Genomic DNA, 17,195 nt, shown 5'->3' with positions numbered 1-17,195 from the left:
AAAATGAATCGTACCTTGACAAATAATGAAAGAAAAGGCTCCTGGCTGACAGCCAATAAATTAGTTTTCTGTCAAATTATGTTAGCACAGAGTCATCAAACAAAATACTCCCATTTAACAATGAAGAGTAAACCAAATGTGGGATTTAAAAATATATATTATCTGTTTCTCCAGGTTATGTCCACACACAGGCCATACTAGATGAAAATAAGTTTAACAGTTGGATCCTATTTTTGTAAAAATAAAAAGTTATTAGTTCAGTTGATCTTCTTTACGTGGCAACTGCCTGGCATTGACCACATGTGCACATGAATACATTTTCTTGTGTGTGAGTCATCCTCAAGAACATGATGATCCAAACAAGTTTCAAATACTTTTCAATCATCTTGGTCCTACTACACAATACATTAGTGATATACAGTGCTTTCGGAAAGTATTCAGACCCCTTGACTTATTCTAGAATGTATTAAATTAAAACAATTCCTTAGCAATCTACACAAAATACCCCATAATGACAAAGTGAAAAAAAGAACAGAAAAACATGATTTACATAATTATTCAGACCCTTTGCTATGAGACTCGAAATTGAGCTCAGGTTCATCCTGTTTCCATTGATCATCCTTGAAATGTTTCTACAACTTGATTGGAGTTCACCTGTGTTAAATTAAATTGATTGGACATATAAGGTCCCAAGGTTGACAGTGAATGCCAGAGAAAAAACCATGCCATGAGATCGAAGGAAATGTCCGTAGAGCTCCAAGACAGGATTGTGTCAAGGCACAGATCTGGGGAAGGGTAGCAAAACATTTCTGCAGCATTGAAGGTTTCCATGAACACAGTGGCATCCATCATTCTTAAATGAAAGAAGTTTGGAATCACCAAGACTCTTCCTGGAGCTGGCCGCACAAACTGAGCAATCTGGGGAGAAGGGCCTAGGTCGGGGAGGTGACCAAAAACCCAATGGCCACTCTGACAGAGCTCCAAAGTTCTTCTATGGAGATGGGAGAACCTCCAAGAAGGACAACCATCTCTGCAGCACTCCATCAACCAGGCCTTTATGGTAGAGTGGCCAGACAGAAACCACTCCTCAGTAAGAGAGACATTACAACCCGCTTGGAGTTTGCCAAAAGGCACCTAAAGTACTCTCAGACCATGAGAAACAAGATATCTGGTCTGATGAAACCAAAATTGAACTCTTTGGCCTGAATGCCAAGCGTCGTGTCTGGAGGAAACCTGGCACCATCCCTACGGTGAAGCATGGTGGTGGCAGCATCATGCTGTGGGGAAGTTTTCAGTGGCAGGAATTGGGAGACAAGTCATGATCGAGGGAAAGATGTACAGATAGATCCTCCAGAGCTCTCCGGACCTCAGACTGGGGCAAAGGTCAATTTGCAAACATTTCTTAAAACCTGCTTTTTCTTTGTCATTATGGGGTAAAAAAAAAAGCTTGATGAGGAAAAATGAATTAATTCATTTTAGAATAACGCTGTAACGTACCAAAATGTGGAAAAAGTCAAGGGGTCTGAATACTTTCCGAATGCACTGTATATTTCACCAAGGCTGTATATTTCACCTGGGTATTCACACCCCTGGACTTTTTTACATTTTGTTGTCTGTCTTACAGCCTGAAATGTAATTGAATTACATTTAGATTTAATTATCTGGCCTACACACAATACCCCAAAAATGTCAAAGTGGAATTATCTGTAAGGTCCCTCAGTCGAGCAGTGAATTTCAAACACAAATTCAACCACATAGATCAGAGGTTTTCCAATGCCTGGTAAACAAGGGCGTCTATTGGTAGATCTGCGAAGAGAAAAAAACAGACATTGAATATCCCTTTGAGCATGGTGAAGTTATTAATTACACTTTGGATAGTGTATCAATACCCTCAGTCTCTACAAAGATACAGGCGTCCTTCCTAACTCAGTTGCCGGAGAAGAAGGAAACCATTCAGGGATTTCACAATGAGGCCAATGGTGACTTTAAAACAATTAGAGTTTAATGGCTGTGAAAGGAGAAAATTGAGGATGGATCAACAACATTGTAGTAACACTGTCATGACCCATATATTTACACCTGATGTGACATACAGTATATTGCTTTATTTTATGGCCGGTTATGACGCATTCATATGTTTCAAAACCTACATTTATTCAAATGTGTCAGATGTAATCACTGCCAAAGGTGATTCTAACATGTATTGACTCTGGGGTGTGAATACTTATGTAAATGAGATATTTCTGAATTGTATTTTCAATACATTTGCAAACATTTCTAAAAACATGTTTTTACTTTGTCATTATGGGGTATTGTGTGCAGATAAATATTTAATCCATTTTGAATTCAGGTTGTAACACAACAATGTGGAATAAGTCAAGGGGTATGAGTAACGTTTTGATGGCACTGTCAATGTGACATATTATACAACGGTGGGTCTAATCCTGAATGCTGATTGGTTAAAACCGCATTCCAGCCGGTGTCTATTCCACAAGTTACCACCGACTAAATCTATGACGTTAAAATGCCTATTTACTCTGTTCCATCTGGCTGCGCAATCTGCTGTCTCATCAGCCCAGCCAGGCAATTTATAAACTTGATCTCCACTATAAAAAGCATCAAGACATTACCTCACATTTCTTTTAGACTAACATTTAGATTTCAACAGCAGAGATTTGTATAAACCTTGCTGTCTGTCTCTCCAACATTTGCAACATTGTTTCAATATTCATATTCGACCTCCAGCTGTCCCATAGCAATGAATGTTTTGGGAATCGGGAAGTCTGAACGTTTTGAAGTCTTTCCAGCTTCAGTTAGAATTGATTGTATTAGCTGTGTAGTTGGCTAGCTCCTGTGAACAACAGTGTCCTGACCAGAAAGCACAGCTATGCCAGGTGAAATCATCAGCTCCTTGTTATGAATGTATCCAAATAAATGTCACAGCTTAAAGAAATGTTAAACAGCTTAAACAAATGCTAATGCCGCTACTTCGTTGTTATTCTGGCTACACCGTTGAACGTGACTGTAAGTTAGCCGTAATTGGCTAGCTAGCAAGCAAGGGATAAGAACGCTCCCAGCCAATATGGCAATGGAACATTTAGAATGAATTCCTGGGTCGTGTCTGTAGACACTCAACAAAAAGACTGAACGACTGGGTCGCATTTCTGGCAACCGAACCGATAGAACAAACAGCTTGGGTAGCAACCCTAGATTTGTGTCAGGACTATTTCTTGTGGAAGAGTGAAATTGTATGAATAAAATCATTAAAATATATTTTTTTAATGAAAATGTCAATCATTATTTTAATATGTTGGTAACCCATTGTATAAAGGTGATTATGCCCTTGGAGCCAGTGTTTGACTGTCACGCCCTGACCATAGAGAGCGTTTTATGTCTCTATTTTGGTTTGGTCAGGTGTGGTTATCAATCAGAGGCAGCTGTGAAATATACTCTAACTACAATGGGTAGATGTCACTATTTTGACATCCTCTAATGATACAATGTTGCAGTGCCAATATGTTTACAATATAATAGCATCATACACCCCACTTGCCATACAGCATTAAGACATGTGTAGACTCTGACATCCCTTATAATGACACCGGCTCAGTTGTTCATTCGCCCTCTACCATCAGTTCCATGTAAGCACCGTTGAGCTCGGCTGTTGCACTTCCATCATTCAATGTATTAAAAATGAAATGAGTAAATAGGAAATGAATAAGCTGAGAGATTTGAGCGTGTGGGCTCCACCGACACTCTGTACTCTGCCACTGGGGGACATGGTTCAATACGATTTGCATGAAACTTGAGTGGGGAAAAATAGACCCGGAATAAATGACCTATTAGGACTCAGCAGGAAGAAGGTTTCACTTTTCCCTATCTGCTGTTCAGCATCATTTTCCCTCATCACAATTAAAGCGCTGTATATTTTCCTACCACACTAATAACTCATTTTGCTTATGGACAATATCATATTCAAACTGATATACAAACAACTTGAAGTTTATAGTATCATTTCATTCAATTGAAAAAGTTAGCTGCTATGAGTTCAGGGTATGGGAAGTGGTGTTTTGCATGACAAAATGATATGCATACTGTAGAGTAGAATATCCTTAAACCATACAGGAAGGGGCCTCCATATTGTAATTTGATTAGGATACTACAATATGTCATCCAAAGGACAATGACTAATGTAGCACAGTGCTCAAAATTACAATAGCCGCCACCCCTTTCCTATTTCTCCCCTAACGGGAGTACATGGTCATGGATTGTGGGGATACCTATGGGGTTTACGGCAGTTCATAAAGCCTTACAAATGACCACAGAAGACCATTTAAAGTCTGTGTTAACCCACCCTTGCAGTATACTGTAAGTATCCAAAGTTCTCATACCCTCATCTGTGTCCAATTAAAATACTCTCCCTGAACCCTTCTTTCCACTGAGCACAACCTCTGGACCCATATCCCCTGTCCAGACCCTGCCCTGTGTCATTAGCTTTCATAGACCCATAATGAAAATGTCGGCAGGTCCCCTGTCCGCACCTCTCCCACATTTCTTCCCCCATCACCCTCCTTTGTGGAGAGCAGAACCTATGGACCATACTTTCCTTCCATCTCTCTGCTCTGGGCCTAGTACCATTAGCAGTCCTAGCTCACAGTGCGACACTGTGGAGCCCCGGGGGCACAGCCTTGTGCCTTAATTACCTAACTAATGAGTCATTGTGAGAGGCCTGCTGGTGCCGTGCATTGGCCCGCCACTCGCTCAGAAGTAAACAAAAATGCACGCTCTCTAAGACTTAGGCACACCAACCCCGGTAAGCACACAATCTCTCAAACACACACAAAGAGACAGACACGCACACACACGTATGCTTGCTCTCTCACACACGCGCACACACACACGGGCATTCATACCTTGTGCTCTGGTGAAGTGGGAGATAACCTGCTCCTGTTCCCTTCTCAGATACAGTGTTGAAGATGACCACATTCTAATCATTTAAAACTGAACTACTGCCAGGGGTCATGTTCCAGAGGGAGGAAGAGTCACTGCTAGCTTGCAAGATGCTGTTACAGGTTATGCAAGTCTTATGACAGCTTACACAGTGGCACCGTAACAGACTGCATCATGAGAAGAGTAGGCGGTCATCGAGAGACTGGACCCATCCGAAGCAGGCATAATCGATGAAGAGCTTTGGTTTAGTGTGTCGTTTGACTAGGCAGTGAGTCTCCAACAAGGACTGCTAAAATGCTCATGTAATTGTACTTTTGAAGTCTAGACAGTGCATTTAAGCGTCCATCTGTAGATCACCATGTACATATGCATCCCCTGCTACTTTCAATCTCAGCACAACCACACATAAGCTTATAAAAGAGCGGAAAAGCACAGAGTTAACTAAAAGCTCCCTCTTTAAATGTCTAAACACTGTACGTTGTGATGGCTAAATGAAAAGGCGCTCAGCGACTTGATGGAGGGAAAACTACCTGTAATTTGTTCTGCCAGTAAAAAGGTTTATAAATAGGAAAAAAGGGCTCTCTGGAATTAAGTCTCTCCCTCCATCAGATTTTCTTGTCAGGAAGTCTCTGAAGCAAGTTTTCTGAGAAAGTAGATCTGTTGACAGCCCTGTTGCTCGGAGACGGGCAGCTCTTGAGAGACAAGCAGTGTTAAATAAGCAGGCGTTTATCAATGCCCATATGAGTCCATTGACGACATTCAGCAGTGCACCACAGCAGACCTGGGTTCAAATAGTATTATGAATCTTTCAAATACTTTAGCTGTGTTTGACAGAGGTTGCCTGGCCGCAATTGAACCAATCGGAAAATAAATCCCAAAAGTGAAAACCCTGCCCACTTGGCACTCCAGGCAGGATCAAGTAAACACTCAAGATCTCAAATACTATTTGAACCCAAGTCTGGCTCCACAACAGTACAAGCGTTTCTCCTTCCTCCCTTTAGGTTTGAGTCCATTTCCACCACATTTTCTGACATTAGGGTTCCATTGAAAGAAGCCACACTTGAATAAGTGAAGTGTTCAACGCCAATTGATTGGAAGATCCAAAATTAGAATGGTAAAATATGGAGATTAGAATTTGACAAAGTAGCTTGTGATTAACATAAGGATTAGACCCCTTCAACAAGGCTAGATTTACATTCCTTATTTACAGGCACCTTGTCCCTGGCATCAAATGTATTTCTGTTTACTCTCAAGTCCATAATCTTCTTTACTTCTGTTCTTGGTTTATATAATGTATGAGAATGTTTTGGGGAGGGATACCAATGACCATAGCTCTAGCTGTGAGAATATTTCTTCTTAGGAAAACATGGGTAATATGTCTTAGTGAAAAACGAAATAGTTTTTATAATGCCTGTGTTTGTACTAGATGTATACATCACCACCACTATGACTATGAGATCATATCTTTCCATATAGAGAGATATTACAAACCACAAGGCTGTATGGTATGTCTGTCTGGTTACCTGTGGGTGGCGGAGGTTGTGTGTGTGTCTGTTTCTGTATTGTACGTGGGTGGAAGGCGGTATCCACATTGATAATGACATGCAAACAGCCCTAGGTCCCCGGCATTCCTCTGGGATCACCAGTTTGAACATCTCATATAGTGCCCTTGGTACGGAGAACCAACTGCAACTCAATACCTAAAGCCTAGTTAAATAAAAGGTCCAACATTTTAAATAATAACCCAATGGAGTAGAACACCTCGGTGCAGTAGTAGACAATGTAGAGGTATACCTCAGGGCTGAGTACAAGCCCCATATCAAAGGCTGTGAACTCGAATATGTTTGATGATAAAATGTGGCTGCGTAAAACTATCAATGAGGTGTTACATGTTTTTCAGCTGAACACAGGCCTCTTGAGAAACCACATGCAGTACCTTCTGAAAGCATTCATACCTCTTGAATTATTCCACATTTTGTCGTGCTACAGCCTGAGTTCATAATGGATTACATGTATTTTATCTCCCCCATTTACATACACCCTATAATGACAACGTGGAACATGTTTTTAGAAATGTGTGTTTTGTTGGATTTTCCCCAAACATAACGATTTGTATTCAGAAATTGCCCCCAAAAAAAAAAAAAAAATATATATATATATGTTTTACTTTGTCTTATTGCAAACAGGATGCATGTTTTGGAATATTTTTTATTCTGTACCGACTTCCTTCTTTTCACTCTGTAATTTAGGTTAGTATTGTGGAGTACTACAATGTTGTTGATCCATCCTCAGTTTTCTCCTATCACAGCAATTAAACTCTAACTGTTTTAAAGTCACCATTGGCCTAATGGTGAAATCCCTGAGCGGTTTCCTTCCTCTCCAGCAACTGAGTTAGGAAGGACGCCTGTATCTTGGTGACTGGGTGTATTGATACACTATACAACGTGTAATTAGCTCAAAGGGATGTTCAATGTCTGCTTTTTTTTACCCATCTACCAATAGTTGCCTTTCTTTGCGAGGCATTGGAAAACCTACTGGTCTTTGTGGTTGAATCTGTGTTTGAAATTCACTGCTAGACTGAGGGACCTTACAGATAAGTGTATGTGTGGGATATAGAGATGAGAGTCATTCAAAAAGCATGTTAAACACTATTATTACAGAGAGTGTGAGTCCATGCAAGTTATTATGTGACTTGTTAAGCTAATTTTACTCCTTAATTTATTTAGACTTGCCATAACAAAGGGGTTGAATACTAATTGACTCAAGACATTTCGGCTTTTAATGTTTAATTAATTTGTAAAAATGTCTAAAAACATAATTCCACTACGAAATGATGGGGTACCTCAATTTAGTCCATTTTAAATTCTGACAGGTCACACAACAAAATGTGGAAAAAGTCAAGGGGTGTGAATACTTTCAGAAGGCACTAAGTGTTTTCACAACTGTGTAGAGTAGATGATCCACTTCTATGTGCAGCCGGCCCTGTAAAACATGTGTCTGCACCTGCACACACGGTGTGAATCATCTCATTCTCTTACATAGCAGTAATAAATAACTCTACTCTTCCTCATATTTTCCATAGAGATGCACTTAGCATTTGCAGTAACAAAAGTTAGGGAGACATATGGGAAACAAGAGGACCCCAAACTCTAACTGATTCCCCAGACTGAGTCTGAAGGGGCCAGTGGGAGACATCAAGAGACACTATCCTAAATGAATAAACAGATACTCTAATCATCCACACCCTCTTCAGTAGTCATTAACTCCCATTACAGAAAGCCCTGTACTCACACCTCAGTCTCCCAGCAGATGGGAGCTCCACCAGACAACAGGTGGTAGATCGTCATGGAAACCATCCCTGGCACTATAACGATTGAACCCATGGAAACAATGCCTGGAACCTCGCTAACAACTCAGACGTATGAGTGAAATACGAGACAGATCTTCAATAATAACAGAATGTGTCTATGATCTTTATTATAATTAATTGCTTACAGTGCCTGCGAAACACCATCTTTTGTTTCTAAATGACCAGAATAGATTGCTATAGACATAGAGGATTATTATATATATAATTGACGCTGTGATACCTACATACTTCACAAGCGATGTATTGAATTCTTGAAGGACAAGACCCGTGTTCCCATGAATTATGAAATAAGTCAAATGCAGGAGAATGACTGACTGAAAAACATATGAATATATTATTAAAGAGAACAGATAGAGACGACTAGTGCTACGTACGATTGACTCCGTTTACACAGTATGAGAGACAGGCTCATGGAGAAAGCACACACAACCAGTGTGTGTTGGTGAGGTGGGCTCAAACCTTGACATTACTATTTAGAGAAGACGTTTTGTCAATACGATACTTTTTCTTCTGTGTGGTTTTCAGAGAACCCAGATAGCCCAACGGAGTCGAATGAACACCGTTCAGCAAACATTTCCCTAAGTTTGTCGATAGCTGAGGATAAGTCTTCAGTGGGTATGCTACTCTCGTCCTTCAGGTTTATTTGAGGGTTGATGATTTCTCAGTGGAGTCTTGTGTTGGTTCTCACAGCAGAAATCTGAAGAGAACCCCCCCCCCTCCCATATCTACATCGATCTAATGAGATATAACTAAAGAATATGCTTTTGAAAAGTCAGACTTTTCATAACATGCCAGCTCAGAGGAGTTCAAACAGCTCCAGAATGTCTGAAGCTCTACGTTAGTGGTTGATGGGAGAGCATGGCTGTAGGATAAGCAACAAGTAGCATGGCAGTCTTGAGCTGTGCGTGTCAATTATTCAGTGACACTTTTTGAATGACAACTGGAATTCCACTAACTGGATGAGAATGAAGATGAATGAAAAACAACTGCACATTTTCAGATCTGTCATTTAAGTGTGCACATGCATACACTCTCAGTACATTCTGTATCTTGTCATTACAATTTCAAGCTTTCACAGAAAACCAATGCCTCGTGCACATTGAGATGAACCTTCAACCACGACCTCCTTTGAAAACAGAAATGTTCAAACCTAGCTTTCAGGAAGTGAGGTCAAAATTCTCCAGAATGAGGACACTTCCTGTGAACAGTGAGCAACAACCCAGTGCTTTCTTTATAAAGTCCAAGAACAGCCATGAGAGGATACAATATATCCTCTTTTTACAGCAGACAAATATCATTGTTCCTCATTTGGGTTGTGTGAAGGCTGGGGCAGAAGTGTTTGGTTAAATTTAGCTTGTTTACTCCTCTGCTATCTTTGCCTAGATTGCATTTCAACACAATCAATACTGTCATATTGGATCAGAGCAACAGGATAATACGACCCAATAAAGCTGTGAGGGGGCGTATAGGGGGTATTGTGTATCAGAGTAGCGGGAAGAGGATGGAAGCTAGGATAGAAAATGGGGTTAGTAAATACAGGCATTCAAACACACACGTGCAACACGTGCACGCACACACACACACACACATTCTTACAGTATATTTACAAACACATAATGCACACAGACCCCACACTCAGAAATCCCCACACACTTCTAGAGAGAGAAAGAGAACTAAATAAGACAGGTTTATATCTGGGCTGCCAGTAAAACCAAATCATGAACAGACTATTTGCCTCCAAGAAGGAGAAGGGACATATTTGTATGTACACATATTTCACGTAGCAAATGAGATTCCATTTACCAGAGAAGACCGACCCTGAGACACAGGAAACAGTATTTGCAGAATAAGAAGAATTCCCTCCTGTAGAATCAAGGCTAATCTCAAACATATTGCCTCAGACACAGGCTCAGATACAGGAGGTAGAGATAGAGGGGGAGAGGAAGGAACTGTACAGAAATCTGCGTTTCCTGTTGATGAAAACGTTGTCAGCAGTTGCTCTTGTTTGAAGCCTAATGATTAAGAACCTGCTGAGTTTTACAATGTCAGACATTTTAATGCTGCTCCAACACATTTTCTTTTAAAAACAATAGGCTGGTATTTGACTGCTTGAGTGGTCCAAAGCAATAGTAAGGAACATTCAGCACTACATAGTAGCATAGTAGCAATCATCTGTTGCTGTATGGACACCTGTAAACATATGCCTCCTGTATCGAGCAACCTCAAAGGGTATTTATATGTGACGTATTTACAGAATAGTTCAACATCCTACTTACAGTGTATGACATACACTGAGTGTACAAAACATGATGAACACCGGCTCTTTTCATGACATAGACTGACTAGGTGAATCCAGGTGAATGATATGATCCCTTAGAGATGCAATTTGTTAAATCCACCTCCATCAGTGTAGATTAATGGGAGGTGACAGGTTAAAGAAGGATTTTTAAGCCTTGAGAAAACTGAGACATGGATTGTGTATGTGCGCCATTCAGAGAGTGAATGGGCAAGACAAAATATTTAAGTGCCTATGAACGGGGTATGGTAGTAGGTGCTGCTGGGTTTTTCAAGCTCAATTGTTTCCTGTGTGTATCAAGAATGGTCCACCTCCCAAAGGACATCCAGTCAACTTGACACAACCGTGGGATGCATTTGCATCAACATCGGCCAGCATCCCTGTGGAAGGCTTTCGACACCTTGTAGAGTCCATGCCCCAACGAATTGAGGCTATTCAGAGGGAAAAGGGGGGTGCAAACGCAAGATTAGGAAGGTGTTCTTAATGTTTTGTACACTCAGTGTATTTGGTTACAAATTTAACCAAGTAGGAGCTGTCTGCTATCCAAAGCCTTCTGTGGTTTATTGATTGACAGAGTATGCTAATCCAACCAGTAACATCAGTGGTTTCCATCGCTATCACAACGTCTACAGTTGAAGTCGGAAGTTTACATACACCTTAGCCAAATAAATTTAAACTCAGTTTTTCACAATTCCGGACATTTAATCCTAGTACAGATTCTCTGTCTTAGGTCAGTTAGGATCACCACTTTATTTTAAGAATGTGAAATGTCAGTAATGTCAATAATAGTAGAGAGAATGATTTCTTTCAACTTTAATTTCTTTCATCACATTCCCAGTGGGTCAGAAGTTTACATACACTCAATTAGTATTTGGTTGCATTGCCTTTAAATTGATTAACTTGGGTCAAATGTTTTGGGTAGCCTTCCACAAGCTTCCCACAACAAGTTGGGTGAATTCTGGCCCATTCCTCCTGACAGCGCTGGTGTAACAGAGTCCGGTTTGTAGGCCTCCTTGCTCGCACATGCTTTTTCAGTTCTGCCAACAAATTGTCTATAGGATTGAGGTCAGGGCTTTGTGATGGACACTCCAATACCTTGACTTTATTGTTCTTAAGCCATTTTTCTACAACTTTTGAAGTATGCCAGTCATTCTTGATTTGGAAGACCCATGTGCGACCCAGCTTTAACTTCCTGACTGATGTCTGGAGATGTTGCTTTAATATATCCACATCATTTTCCTGCCTCATGATGCCATGTATTTTGTGAAGTGCACCAGTCCCTCCTGCAGCAAAGCACCTCCGCAACATGATGCTGCTACCCCTGTGCTTCACGGTTGGGATGGCGTTTTTCGGCTTGCAAGCATCCCCCTTTTTCCTCCAAACATAAAGATGGTCATTATGGCCAAGCAGTTCTACTTTTGTTTCATCAGACCAGAGGACATTTCTCCAAAAAGTACGATCTTTGTCCTCATGTGCAGTTAAAAACCAAATTCTGTTTTTTTTATGGCAGTTTTGGAGCAGTGGCTTCTTCCTTGCTGAGCGGCCTTTCAGGTTATGTCAATATAGGACTCGTTTTACTGTGGATATAGATACTTTGCACATGTTTCCTCCAGCATCTTCACAAGGTCCTTTGTTGTTGTTCTGGGATTGATTTGCACTTTTCGCACCAAAGTACGTTCATCTCTAGGAGACAGAGCACGTCTCTTTCCTGAGCGGTATGACGGCTGCGTGGTCCCATGGTGTTTATACTTGCGTACTATTGTTTGTACAGTTGAACGTGGTACCTTCAGGTGTTTGGAAATTGCTCCCAAGGATGAACCAATGTGGAGATGGAGGTCTACAATTTTTTTTCTGAGGTCTTGGCAGATTTCTTTTGATTTCCCCATGATGTCAAGCAAAGACGCACTGCGTATGAAGGTAGGACTTGAAATACATCCACAGGTACACCTCCAATTGACTCAAATGATGTCAATTAGCATATCAGAAGCTTCTAAAGCCATGACATAATTTTCTGTAATTTCTCAAGCTGTGTAAAGGCACAGTCGACTTAGTGTATGTAACTTTTGACCCACTGGAATTGTGATACAGTGAATTATAAGTGAAATAATCTGTCTGTTAACAATTGTTGCAAAAATGACTTGTGTCATACACAAAGTAGATGTCCTAACCGACTTGCAAAACTATAGTTTGTTGAAAAAGCGAGTTTTAATGACTCCAACCTAAGCGTATGTAAATTTCCGACTCAACTGTACATTCACACTTTAAGGCAGATGTGCATCCTACATGGGGCGGCAGGTAGCCTAGTGGTTAGAGCTTTGGACTAGTAACAGGAAGGTTGCTAGATCAAATCCCCGAGCTGACAAGGTCAAAATCTTTGGTTTTGCCCCTGAACAAGGCATTTAACCCACTGTTCCTAGGCTGTCATTGTAAATACAAATCTGTTCTTAACTGAATTGCCTAGTTAAATAAATCAGTGTATCTTGGAATATAAAATACCCATAATCATTAGTAGTCCTACAGGCTCATTCATTTGTCATACCTCTAATGTTAGGATTAGGTCATGGGATCCTAGATCTGTGGTTGGGGTTAACATCTACCCTAAGTGTGTCTTTTCTGTTTAGGTCATATCTACATTATAAACAACATGTTGATTGGAATCGAGCATGTTTCATCTGTGCAGGTGCATCAAAGCTGGGACCGAGAGACTGAAAAACAGCTTCCAGCTCAAGGCCATCAGACTGTTAAACAGCCACCACTAACATTGAGTGGCTGCTGCCAACACACTGACTCAACTCCAGCCACTTTAATAATGGGAATTGATGGGAAATTATGTAAAATATATCACTAGCCACTTTAAACAATGCTACCTAATATAATGTTTACATACCCTACATTATTCATCTCATATGCATACGTATATACTGTACTCTATATCATCTACTGCATCCTTATGTAATACATGTATCACTAGCCACTTTAACTATGCCACTTTGTTTACATACTCATCTCATATGTATATACTGCTTTCAATACCATCTACTGTATCTTGCCTATGCCGCTCTGTACCATCACTCATTCATATATCTTTATGTACATATTCTTTATCCCCTTACACTTGTGTCTATAAGGTAGTAGTTTTGGAATTGTTAGCTAGATTACTTGTTGGTTATTACTGCATTGTCGGAACTAGAAGCACAAGCATTTCGCTACACTCGCACTAACATCTGCTAACCATGTGTATGTGACAAATAACATTTGATTTGATTTGATTTGTGCCATGCAAACACTTCACCCATGCAATGAGAATATAATGGAAATCTAAAGTAAAACCTGATGACCGTGAATTCACTTCAATGTCATTCCCCGAGAACCGACCGCTGTTCAATTCTCCCTCTCGGAGTGGTGAACCGGGATAAATTCTGGCTCCCCGCATCCAGGGGCTAATCTCCACTCAGAACACACTACGGTGTTCTAAAATTCCACTGACCTCTCATTTCCGTGCTCCATATTCCTGCTTCCGATCAGAGCAGGCGGAACGCCGCTGCTTCTACATGTCAGTCACACGGAGCGGTGAGGAAAGCTTATATTAACAAGAGGACTTCAGGCTCTGGGGGTTTTGCATATAAATAATGTGTCTGGAGCCAAGATGAAATCAAATGGTGTGTGCGTGCGTGCGTCTGTCAGCTGGATTTGATTTCAAGGACAAAATCTCTGTAGCTATATGCTGTCTACTGGAAACTAACATAAGTGTGTTTTCAATTTTTCATCCTCTTGACATTTTAAACATTTGAAATCACATTTTAGGAAATAAAATACGTGCCAGGCACTCCAAGAGCCTTTCTATGTGTGTACGGACAGAGATGGTTTCTTTCCACACCGGTTAGCACAGCACTCAGTTTGTCCTTTCCCTATGGGGCCATGGTGTTAATATCAAATAATTCTTGCCTCTTTGTTTCAAAGCCATTTTCTGAGGTAAATGAAAGGTAGCAGCATGGCTATGTTCGTGAATGTGAGTAATATACTTACATAAAACTTGGGGTTATAGCTTGCTAGCTAAGGCTGCCTGGTATTTACAGTGGCAGTTTATTAAAAGCTCATGAGACATTGCTCTTCATACCTTGGTCTGGTCTTTATGTGGCTCAACATGGCCCCCTGTCATTTGGTCATTTAAGGGCGCTTTCACATATTCCCTTATGATCCGGATCCTGGAGCGTTTTGGTACCCTGATCCGTGCTATAAAGCATGTGTGAAACGCAAACGAACCCTGGCTGAAATGAAACCTGGACCTGTGTGAGTAGCGGGACCAAGATCCAGGACCAGAGTACCAGATATCGTGACACAGCAGCACGAGTTGCGTGGAACTTTCTTCCCCAGTTGTAAACACGCTAGCTTGCTAACGTCATGGAGAATGTGCATCTTGATAATCGCACCCTGAAACTGGTATTTTCAGGTCTTGAGAAAGCAAAACGTATTCTGTAGAATTGCTCCAGGAAACCGAACCAGGGTACCAAATTACATTTGTGAAAACACCCTAAAAGTATCTGGCTGCGCTATATGGTGCCTGTTTTAGAGATACATTGAGCTATGGACATGATTGGAAACAAATAAACTAGAACATTTGTAATCTTCCAATGTCCTCATTTTTTGCCTCAATTCTCCTAGATTTGATTAGTTGAAAGTGTTTGGTTAGAGCTTGTTGCTGAGACGAAAACACTTTTTAGAACAAGAAAGTATAAACCCGGATACACAGAGGCCACATTTACATTACAAAGGCCTTATACCCAAGTAATTGGAATAAACAGGCCAGTTAGTATATACAGCCATGAGTACGTATAGTGCACTTCTGTGATCATATGAAATGTTGTGTATTTTGTAGGAAACAGCACTAAGAGTTGCAGGAACTATGAAACTCCCTGTAGCCTAGTCACATGCCTGGTACAATATCATTACATACAGTAAGTTATCCCCCAACAGTTACCCTAAAAACTGCTTAGGTAATGTAAGGATTTTCAGACAGACCCAAACACTACAGGGACACAACTACACAGACTCAGTATAGTCCTAGGAGACATAAACAGGCACAGCTTTAAAAAAGAGCGAGGCAGAGAACTGAGAAAGAGCGAGCTAGCGAGAGACAGTCAGACAGACCCAGTGGGGGTGGGGGGGAAGAGGAGAGAGAGAGAGAGATGCACACATACAGCTCCAGACACCCAGATGGTGTATCTTAGTGCCCATTCTCTCCCCGTCAGATTGACTAGCTAATGGAGTCTAATAAACTGTCACAGCCAACACACAGCACACTACATCTCCCAGCTTCTCCCGGCTCCAGAGGGCTGCATCTCCCACCAGCACACCACCACTCACACTGTTTGAATTGTAACTTCTCATGGAGGGAAATAAAGTGATGGCTATATTTATCCCCAGCTTCCATAGGTTTCTGCTGCTCGCCCCATATACCCGCCCCTGAGCCATGAGCAGAGCAGGTCTCAGGAAGCAACACCCCAGCTTCCATAGGTCTCTGCTGCTCGCCCCATATACCCGCTCCTGAGCCATGAGCAGAGCAGGTCTCAGGAAGCAACACCCCAGCTTCCATAGGTCTCTGCTGCTCGCCCCATATACCCGCCCCTGAGCCATGAGCAGAGCAGGTCTCAGGAAGCAACACCCCAGCTTGCATCTCATCAACACCTCAAATTGCAACAAGAAACGCCTCTGTTGGCTGCGGGTGTGTGAGTAGGTGGGAGAAGGAGATGGAGTCTATTATGGTGGAGGAATGTATTTCAATCTAAGTGTGAGGCGGCGGGCAGCATGTTCTGTGGTTGAAGTGCATGTCAGTTTAATTTCTGGTACTGAACTTGAACAAGATGATGGACAATATGATTGTTCAGCATATCTTTGGTGTGTAAAAAGAGAGTTGGAAAACATTATAATTTGGTATTCATACTGTAACAGTGATTTAGTATGTTTTTCAAACGGCTTAGAAATAACCACTGAATTGTCTCTGAAACGTTGCATGTCTTACCATCTTTCCCGACGAGGAAGTCGACGTATTGGTATGTGTAGGCTACGCCCACCTTGGTCTCCACCTGTGGTCTCTTCAGGGTGGAGTAGATCTTCCCTGGACTGCTCTCCTCTGATGGCTTCAGCTTCCTCAGTCCACAGCCCATTTTCCCAGAGTGTGTGTGGACCCTACATAGGGAATAGATGGGGAAGAATGAGATGTGTGTGTGTGTGTGTGTGTGTGTGTGTGTGTGTGTGTGTGTGTGTGTGTGTGTGTGTGTGTGTGTGTGTGTGTGTGTGTGTGTGTGTGTGTGTGTGTGTGTGTGTGTGTGTGTGATAAGGTGGGTTCATATATTTGTCCTATTTCACACATGTACACGTGTTTATTAATACACTTGTGAATTTTAAATGAGTTTTTTTGCATATCCTAAATCCCCTTGAGACACCCTTGAAGAGTGGGGTCACGGCCAGGGTCTGCCATCACCTTGTTGGCTCTGGGATTTAAACTAGCAACCTTTTGGTTACTAGCCCAACGCTCTAACTGCTAGGCTACCTGATGCTTGTGTGTGTGTGAAACTGGAC

The 17,195-nt window shown here is 41.4% G+C and overlaps 1 protein-coding gene across 2 annotated transcripts in view; it reads right to left on the bottom strand.

Annotated features, from left to right (window-relative positions):
- LOC118364392 (raftlin-like) overlaps window positions 1-17,195 on the bottom strand; it is a 79,902-nt gene that overhangs the window by 52,328 nt on the left and 10,379 nt on the right. For both annotated transcript variants that reach the window (XM_035745895.2, XM_035745896.2), the window contains exon 2: window positions 16,636-16,802. In XM_035745895.2, the coding sequence (XP_035601788.1) occupies window positions 16,636-16,780 (145 nt within the window). In that variant the 5' untranslated portion in view covers window positions 16,781-16,802. The remainder of the gene's footprint in view (window positions 1-16,635; window positions 16,803-17,195) is intronic.

Source organism: Oncorhynchus keta, chromosome 31 (assembly GCF_023373465.1).
Source record: "Oncorhynchus keta strain PuntledgeMale-10-30-2019 chromosome 31, Oket_V2, whole genome shotgun sequence".
In the NCBI taxonomy this organism is placed as follows: Eukaryota; Metazoa; Chordata; class Actinopteri; order Salmoniformes; family Salmonidae; genus Oncorhynchus; species Oncorhynchus keta.
This window is presented reverse-complemented; position numbering and strand designations above follow the sequence as displayed.